This window comes from Mirounga leonina, unplaced genomic scaffold (genome assembly GCF_011800145.1).
Source record: "Mirounga leonina isolate KUSES-001 unplaced genomic scaffold, KU_Mleo_1.0 Mir_166, whole genome shotgun sequence".
NCBI lineage: Eukaryota > Metazoa > Chordata > Mammalia > Carnivora > Phocidae > Mirounga > Mirounga leonina.
This window is the reverse complement of record NW_023270418.1, coordinates 38,171,944-38,180,805: the sequence shown is the minus strand read 5'-3', so window position 1 is coordinate 38,180,805 and position 8,862 is coordinate 38,171,944. Positions and strand designations below refer to the sequence as shown.

Sequence of the window (8,862 nt, the reverse complement as noted above, 5' to 3'; positions counted from 1 at the left end):
GTAAATTTGTAAGGGGACAGATGGTTGCTACACTCCTCGTGGGGAGGGCTGAGTACGGTACAGAATTGTGGAGCGCTCCTGAAGCTAACGTAACAATTTGTGTAGCCATCTTTTTTTTTTTGAAGGCGAGAGGTGGGTGAGAGGGGAAGAGAGCATCTTTTTTTTCTTAAGACTGATTAGAGCGCATGTGTGGGAGAGTGCGGTGGGGGAGGGGGAGGGCAGAGGGAGAGAGAATCCCAAGCGAACTCTGTGCCCAGTGCAGAGCTGGACCCAGGGCTCAAGCCCATGACCCTGAGATCGTGACCTGAGCCGAAATCAAGAGTCGGACACTTAACCGACTGAGCCACCCAGGTGGCCCTCATGTATTTGCACATGGAGAACTTAATTTTGTTCTCTAGTTAAGTAAAGAAGGTGATGGGTGCATCAGAGCAAAGGGGGAGGCTGTGGCCATCCCAGAACCCACGACCCCTGGGGCCTTTGGGGACAGGGGCTCCACATGGCCTCAAGTACAGTCTCACTAATGCAGCCACACTGTTGTGTTACAGGTGGTCTGGGCACACATTCTCTGACCTGTATTCTCGGAATTCTGTGTGTGAGCAGGATATACCATCTCTGGATCTTACTACATGTTAGCAAAGAGAATTGCAGAATACTCATTGTAAACAGGCACCTGAGTGGTTGAGAACAGGACAAGGGTCTGCTGTCTGTGACAGACTCAGGGCCAGCTAGAGACGAGTGAGGGACAGGGTGACAACGGATGACAAAGACAACACAGTAATCAAGCCAGAGCAGTTTGGGGAAGGTGGAAACCGTCCCCAGATGCTGACTGAGGAGCCCCTAGGGCTGGCCAAGGGCTAAAACCCCTGGGCCCTCACGAGCACCCTGAGGACACCCTCAGCCACCAGATGGCAGCAGGGGACAGAAGAGGGCCCGGGTCCCACACAGGAATGGCTGCTCCTGGGCAGGTCTGGTTGGGAACCCAGGTGTCTCAGCCCCCTATCTCCATTCTAACATCTTCCCCAGATCCTAGACTTCCTGGGGCCGGCCTTGCCACAGAAGGAAGCTGTGTCTCAGACTGTGGCCCCTCCTCGCTTCCTGCAGGGGTGGGACAATTCCACCAGGCCCCAGGGGTGGCCTGGCTCCTGGCCCCTCAGTCTCTCTGAGGCCCACCTCCTCCCCCTGGACCCTTCTGTCCACTTTGGCCTCCTGCAGCACTGGGCCCATCTTCCACTACCCAGATCCACAGGCCCAGGATGCCCCCACACCTGCCCCAGTGGAGACCCTCAGGCATGTTGAGCAGAGGGAGGATCCCCCCACAAAAGAAAGGCCTGAGCCCAACCCCAGAGCCTACCACTCTCAGCCACAAAGCAGGCATGGCCAGAGGCCGGTGGCGTCCTGGCCCCCACTGTTCTTCCCCACCGACCTCACATCTCACCCTCTCCCACGTCCACTCAACCCAAAACCATGTGCAGACCACCCCTCACACAGTGCCCCAAGCCTCTTGCTGCTTGCCCCCCCCCCCCACCCCGGGAGCCTGGGGTGAGGACACACCCCTCACCCCCCACCCCCCACTGCCCAACCTATGCTCTCCCTGCCAAGGTCTTGATGGGCAGGTGGGCCCCGCCCCCAGGCCGGGCGCCACCTCTGAGGCATAAAGCCCGCCAGGGCAGCTCCTGAGGGACCTCTGCCATCTGCCATGAAGGGGAGCAGCACCCTCCTACTGGGGGCCCTCACCCTGCTCTGCTCCTGCGGTGAGTCTGTGTGCTTCTCTCAGCAGGGTCCCTGTTTGGGGGATGGATGGGGACCTGGGGAGCTGAAAACCCAGGCACTAGGCCCCTCACAGTGATGGGCGGCAGCCGGTGAGGTGCCGACTGGCCTCCACCACAGAACACAGATGTGGGCAACGACCCTGACGCCCCCGCCGACCCCAGTCCCCACCCAGCCCCACCCCCACCCAGCCCAGCCCCAACCTCTGCCCCAGCCCTAGCGTCACCAAGCCCGATGTCACCAACCCAGCCCAGCCTGAGCCCAACCCTCCAAGCCCCATGTCAGCCAGCCTCGCATGGAGGGGAAATTCCAGCTTCTTTAGGGGTCTGACTCCTGCCCTAGAGATGCCAGGAAACCCAGAGTGGAGGGAGGGAGGGGGGTTCCGGGTGACAGGAGGAGTCTGTGGGCCGGTAGTGTTGGGTGGTGTTAGGGAGGAAGATCTGGGGGAGGAGAGGCTGGGTAATCATCGTGCAGGCACGATGGGAGGTGAGGGGCAGGTGAGATGGGAGTTGATGCAGAAGGTCTGGATGCCGAGGCTGGAGTGCTGGGAAGTCCGGGGTCATGGGCTGGAATGCAATCCTCCTGTCCTGGTGTCATCCCGCTCCCACCACACAGGGCTGGCCACCGGGGAGGACAGCAGTGAGTTTTTCATGGAATTCCTGCAAACGCTGCTGGTGGGGTCCCCAGAGGAGCTATATGAGGGGCCCCTGGGCAAGTACAACGTCAATGCAGATGCCAAGGCAGCACTGACTGAGCTCAAGTCCTGCATAGATGGCCTACAGCCCATGCACAAGGCGGAGCTGATCAAGCTGCTGGTACTGTGGCTGGGGGGTGGGGGCACCCAATTCCCTAAATGCCTGCAGCTGCAGCAGGACCCACGGCTCTGGCCTACTGGCCCTCCACCAAATGCCATGGCTCCTGATTATCCCCCCAATGCAGCCTACCACCCCTACAGACAGCCGACCTGCCGCAGTCAGCAGAAGTGGATATCCCAGACCTCACTCCCCACAGAGCACCCTTAGCCTCCCCTACACACACATCCACGCAGGTGCACACACCACTTCCCCAGCTGCTAGGAGAGGACTGGCCGAAACGTGCTAGAGCCTACTGTCCCCCAGGGGCTGGCCTGGAGCTGCCTGCCCAATGGAAATGGGGCTTTCTAGTTATTGGTCACCAAGGATAGGACCCCTCTGGGCCCACACCTGTCTGCCTTCCAGGTGCAAGTGCTGGGCAGTGAAGATGATGCCTAGCAGACCCCAGTCATGGCTCCAAGCAGCCACAGGACCAGCTACACAAGCAGCCACAGGACCCACGCCGCCCCATTACCACTTCCCCATGTGTGAATGTATCCTAAAACTGTTCAATCAATAAAGCCTCCTGCAGCTCCCGTTCTGGCTTCTCTCTCTCCCCACACTCAGGGCACAACTACACGCACATGGAGATTCACATACACAGGGTCACATCCACAGAGCATGCACATAGAAGTAGCCCCACACAGAGGGCAGACCCACCAGATACCCATGTGGACGGAGCAAGACAGACAGGCAGGTGGGTGGACACAGGAAGGCCTGCAGAGGCAGTGGTGGGGCGCAGGAGCAGTGACTCAGAGCAGGCAGGGACAAAGTGCCCCAGGCAGAGGACATGGCCAAGACTGGGAGGTCAGGCTGGGGGCGCTCTGCATCTGAAGGCTGTCATTCCGAGATAATAAATATACACTATGGCACAGCTCCAGGGGTTGAAAGCAATCTCCCCAAAGTCACCCAAGAAAAGAGTCTACCTGGAAGAAATGCAGACCTGAGCCATAGCCCCAAGAGGAACCTTGACAAAGTCAAGAAGAGAGTGCACCTGCTCTTGAGGACACCCATGCTCTGAGGGGTGGGCACAGCCAGCAGTGGCCCAGGAGGGAGAGCAGGGTCTGAGAAAGGTTCCACGGGAGAGCATCAGCTCCCCACCCCAACTCCCCAACCCTCACCTTGGATCCCAGGATCTCAACTGCTAGAGCCTTCCTGTGTCTCAGTTCCCCCAGATCAGTGGTCTTCAATGGGGGCAGGGCTGACTAGGTTTTTCTCTGCCCCTCACAACTTTCGGTCCCCCGCCACTCCAGTTCTGGGCCCCACGGCTTCCTTGTCCAGTACAGAACCTTGCTGTCCCTTTTCCTGCCCTCCGAGCCTCTGCCCCACCCATTGCAATGAGGAGCGGAGCAAAGTCCCGACCTGAACCATGCGTGGTGAGGGTGGGGGTTCCCTGGGCAGAGGCCATTGTCTCCATCACACATAGTGATCTAGAACTTGCTGTCCCACAGAGCCACATTCTAGAGCTTGGCGGCTAGGGCCCCTCCCCAATTCTCCAAGCCCCCTGGGGAGAGGAGAGAGAGGGAGAAGCTTACCTCTCCATGCCCCTTTTTCGGGAACTCCCTGGCACTGAGGCCGGAGTGACGGGACCGCCTCTGAGGAGGCTTGGTCCATAGGTTGCTCTGAGCGCAGCTCCCGGACCAAAGAGGTGAGGGCCCCTCTGGAGCGGCCTGCCCCCCACCCCCCGCCCCATGGCACAGTCTCAGCCAAGAAGTTTCCCACCTTTGCCCACTGCTCCTTGCCCAGTAGTGCCTAGGGTCCTCTGAGTAGGAGAAACCTGCCCAGAACCCCCTTAGAGCCAAGGAGGGGTGGTCTCTGAGGGCTGGAAGAGACAGCCCTTCTGGGCATGTACACGAGTGTCTGGAGCTCCTCCTCCTCTTGGGGTTGGTGGGGGCAGAGCAAGCCCACTACTCCAAGCAGAAGTTCCGTAAGTCTGGGCCCCAGCTCAAGACCTCACTGAGGAGACTGTGGCCTGAAGTTCTGCCCATCAGTGGGGACAAAGCAGGGATGGGGTGAGGAGTTGGGTCTTCCCAGCACCTGGTCAACCTCCCGTCCATGGACAGAGCCAGCCATGGCAGAGGAAGTATGGGTGGGCACCTGGAGGCCCCATCGCCCCCGGGGGCCCATCATGGCCCTCTACAGCAGCCCAGGACCCAAGTACCTGATTCCACCCACCACGGGTAAGTGCCTGGGAGCCTGGAATGGGACTGGGGTGGGGACAGGAGCAAGGTCTGAGGTGGGCTTGGGATGGGCCTGGGGAGGGTTGGGGAGGGGGCCTGGTCTGAGCCTGGGGAGGACCTGGAGAGGGTCTGATGGGGGTCTGGGGAGGGCATGGGGCAGGCCTGGGGTGGGTCTGAGGAAGGTCTGGGGGGTGGGGGGCCTGGGGCGGGCACTGAGGAGGCCTGAAGAGGGTCTGGGGGTACATGGGCTGGCCCTGGAGTGCCTGGGATGGGTCTGGGGAGGATTTGGGGGATCTGGGGGAGTGCCTGGAATGAGGCTAGGGCAGGCCTGGGGAGAGTCTAGGGACGGTCAGGAGGGGGTCTGAGGGGTGGGTGTGTGGGATAGGGCTGGGGAGGCTGAGGGCACATCCCTGACTCCCAGCCCATGAACCCCTCTGGGGACAATAGGGTGGGGAGAAGGATGGTGTCTGGCTCCAGGATGCTCAGAGGCCCTGCCCCACAGGCTTTGTGAAGCACACACCCACCAAGCTGCGTGCACCAGCCTACAGTTTCCGGGGGGCCCCCATGCTCCTGGCAGAGAACTGCTCCCCAGGGCCCCGCTACAGTGTGAACCCCAAGATACTGAGGACTGGCAGGGACCTTGGCCCCGCCTACTCCATCCTGGGGCGCTATCGCACCAAGACCATCATGACCCCTGGCCCTGGTAAGTGACTGTGGCCCACCCGCAACCGTGCCCAACCCTGCTGATAGTTACTGCGTGTCCTGTCAAGGTGAGGGTGTGAGGGAACACAGGCATCCTGGGCCTCCATTCCCTTCATTTTCCTCACAAGGGGCGCCATCAGGCCCAAAGCAGCCTTGGAGACCCTCAGGCCCAGCTCTGACCTGAACTTTTCTTGGCCTGAGTCCCTGCACCAGGCCTACATCAGAGCCTGCCCTTCCTCCTCCAAAGCTGCACCTGTCCCCCTGATTCCTGCAGTCCCTGGACACCCCCTGACCAATCTCAGTCACCATCTGTACTGGGGTCGGAAGCCCTGACCTGCAGTGTTGGGGGTTTTCCTTGACCCCCTGAGCAGGCCAGCAGCCTGTCTGCATGGTCCTTTCCCTCCCAGCACACCCTCCACTCCTTTCCCGAGCCAGGTGACTACTTTCCAGAGAAATCTACCAAATACGTGTTTGACTCGGCACCCAGCCACTCCATTTCTGCCCGGACCAAGACCTTTCGAGTGGACAGCACCCCAGGTATGCAGGAGCCCTGACAGCCACCATCCGACCGGGTTGGGGATCCTGACGTGGGCGGTGGGGGAGGTGGGGGAGACAGGGCAGCCTGATGGCTGCTCTCCTGGAAGTGGAAAGCCCCAGGGAAGGAGCCATCTGAGACTCTGGATGCAGGATTCTGTCCAGCCTGAGACTCAATGCCCATGCACCCCGCAGGCCCTGCCGCCTACATGTTGCCTGTGGTAATGGGGCCCCACACTGTCGGCAAGGCCTCCCAGCCCTCCTTCTCCATCAAGGGTCGCAGCAAGCTGGGCAGCTTCAGTGACGACCTGCACAAGGCAAGGGTCCCCCGGCCAGGGCGCAGCACTGTTCATCCCCCAGAGGTGGCCCGTCTGGCCCCTTCCCCCAGACCTTGGTGCCACCAGACTAAAGCCTGTCAGCTCTTCATGGTCTGGGTGCCTGCCACATGCCTGGGACCACCCTGCACCCCCCCACACACACACACAAGGTTACAGTCTAGGGGTGAGGAGGGGCAGACAATGGACAAAGATGCAGACAGCAACAGTGCTGAGGAGGGTTGAGCAGGGAAGGGGCTTTATAGAATGCTGCGGGGAGGGCAAGGAGCAGCCTTTGATAAAGTGGCCTGCGGGAAGATGGGAAGAAGAAGAAAAGCTGTGAGATATTTGGGGCAGGAGGGCTCCAGCTGCAGAAATAGCCAGTGCAAAGACCCTGAGGTGGGCACATGCCCGGGAGCTTGAGGAGCCTGGGGAGAATGCCAAGGTGGCGTCACAGCACCGCTGACCTTGTCCGCCCATCCCACCGCCATCAAGTCCCGCAGGACAGAGTCCCAGCTGGAAAGGGGCCTCTCTAGCACACACCAAAGGGACAAGCCTGGGACTGGCACACACTGGGTGTCATTGCCAGAGCGAGGCTTCTGTAGAAGGGCGATGTCCCGCACAGAGAAGGTCATCCCCACAGTGCGACTATTGTCTGGGGACAAAAGGGACCCCTGACACACAGACACACAGTGGCTCAAGCTGGAAATCCACTGCCCGATGCTGGCCCCCTATCCTTTGGAGTCATGCCCTGACAGCTGAGGTTGTCTGAGCCTCTTTTGCCTCCTAGACCCCAGGTCCTGCAGCCTACCGCCAAACGGATGTGCAGGTGACGAAGTTCAAGGCTCCACGGTACACCATGGCAGCCCGGGTGGAGCCCCCAGGGGACAAGACCCTCAAGCCAGGTCCAGGAGCCCACAGTCCTGAGAAGGTCTAGGAAGAGCAGGGCCCAGAGGGGTGGGGTGAGGGGTGGGGGGTTACAGTGAGGAGGGAGTGGGGATGGGGATGACATGGCCCAGAGGAGGTGGGGGTGGTCACGACCCAGTGGGGAAGGGTAGCAGGGGCACCACCCAGAGTGGGTGGGGGGGCACAGCCTGGAGAGCAGGGACCACGGGCCAGAGTGGTTCAGTTATTGGGGGCACATCCCAGGGAGGTGGGGTTGGCAGGGGCAGAGCCGGGGGGGGGCGGGCACAGGCCAGAGGAGTAGCCGGGGAGCAAGCCCAGAGTGGGTGTGGTGGGGAAGGGCCTGTGAGGGTCACAGTGGCCATGCACCCCTAGCATGGCATTCGTGGCACATCCATTGCCCCAGCTGGCAGGTTCTGCCTCCCCAGAAACCGGTGACAGTTAGTATGTAGGGCACTCACCACACACGGGCCTCTGTGTCTAACCTGGCAGCGTGGTCTTGCTGCCTGTCAGCCTGGCCCAGCTTCAGGAGGCATGGGGAAGCCACTGTCAGCAGCCCTGGCCCCCGGGAGGGCAGAGCCCGTCGGGCGGGGCAGGGGTGCCAGCTCTTCTCACCGCCTCTCCTCTCCCAGGTGACAGTGACCAAGCCCTGCGCCCCCGTCGTCACATTTGGCATCAAACATTCCGACTACATGACACCCCTGGTGGTGGACGTAGAATAGCCCTGGCCCCCACCCTACCCCGTCACCCAGAGCCTCTGCACATCATGCTCCCACAACAGATGCCCTGGGTCGTGGGCTCGGGACACCTCCACCAGCTGGGCTGTGGCCAGCCTGGCCCTGCAGGGCAGAGCATACTTGTTTGGACAGTTGTGGCCAGTTATTTTTTCTATGATGCTTTCCCATTTGCTAATCTCATTTCCTGCTGTGCCCAGATATTTAATAAATCACAGATTGCATTAGTAATGAGTTTGTCTTGGCAGTAGAATCAAGCTTTCCCAGAAAGGGGCTCCTGCCTAGGTGGTTGGGTCCTATCCTGGTTTCCAGGGCCTGGGGTCTGAGCAGAGAGGGGGGCTTGGGATCCTTGGACACCCTGCCATGTCGGCCCGCCTAACTCCGCCTTGGGCCCTGCACTTCACATTCCGTTGTACACTCCAAGAATGGTCACACCAGCATCCGTCCCCTTCCATAGTCTCGTCCCTGTGTGACTGACTCTCCCCCATGAGGTCTGTGCCCCTCCCCTTGAATCTGGACTAGAACCTGTGACCACCCTCAGTAAGGTGATACTGCATGACCTCTGAGGCCAGGCCATACAACATACAAAGGAAACAGCTCCTTTGTGGAGCTAGACAACCCCCTCCCTTTGCTCATTCCAACACCAGCCACCGTGGTGTGAGCTCAACACTTGGTGAGGCCGCATCAGCATCCAGGCAGTAAGCACACCAGCACCAACTGCAGGCACATGACCAAGCCTTCAGGTGTCAGCCGCCCCAGGCTCAGGTCTGCCAGCCAAGGCCCGTTCTAGGCAGAGGGCCGTCGCTACCATGCTGGTCTCGAATTCCAACCACACTGACCATAAGACATAAATTATTTTAATTGTGACTAAGTTTTT

The 8,862-nt window shown here is 60.3% G+C and overlaps 2 protein-coding genes across 3 annotated transcripts; both read left to right on the top strand.

Moving 5' to 3' along the window:
- The first annotated feature begins 1,574 nt into the window (after positions 1-1,574).
- On the top strand, positions 1,575-3,153 carry SCGB1C1 (secretoglobin family 1C member 1). The gene is made up of 3 exons (XM_035012417.1): positions 1,575-1,751; positions 2,383-2,582; positions 2,985-3,153. The coding sequence occupies exons 1-3, from the start codon at positions 1,697-1,699 to the stop codon at positions 3,015-3,017; spliced, it is 288 nt and encodes a 95-aa protein (XP_034868308.1). The 5' UTR covers positions 1,575-1,696; the 3' UTR covers positions 3,018-3,153.
- Positions 3,154-4,689: 1,536 nt separating this feature from the next.
- On the top strand, positions 4,690-7,973 carry ODF3 (outer dense fiber of sperm tails 3). 2 transcript variants are annotated; one of them, XM_035012415.1, is made up of 6 exons: positions 4,690-4,798; positions 5,301-5,501; positions 5,936-6,037; positions 6,230-6,351; positions 7,139-7,279; positions 7,884-7,973. In XM_035012415.1, the coding sequence occupies exons 1-6, from the start codon at positions 4,690-4,692 to the stop codon at positions 7,971-7,973; spliced, it is 765 nt and encodes a 254-aa protein (XP_034868306.1). The 2 variants fall into 2 exon arrangements, with proteins under 2 accessions (XP_034868306.1, XP_034868307.1); XM_035012416.1 differs by lacking the exon at positions 7,139-7,279.
- The last annotated feature ends 889 nt before the right edge of the window (positions 7,974-8,862 follow it).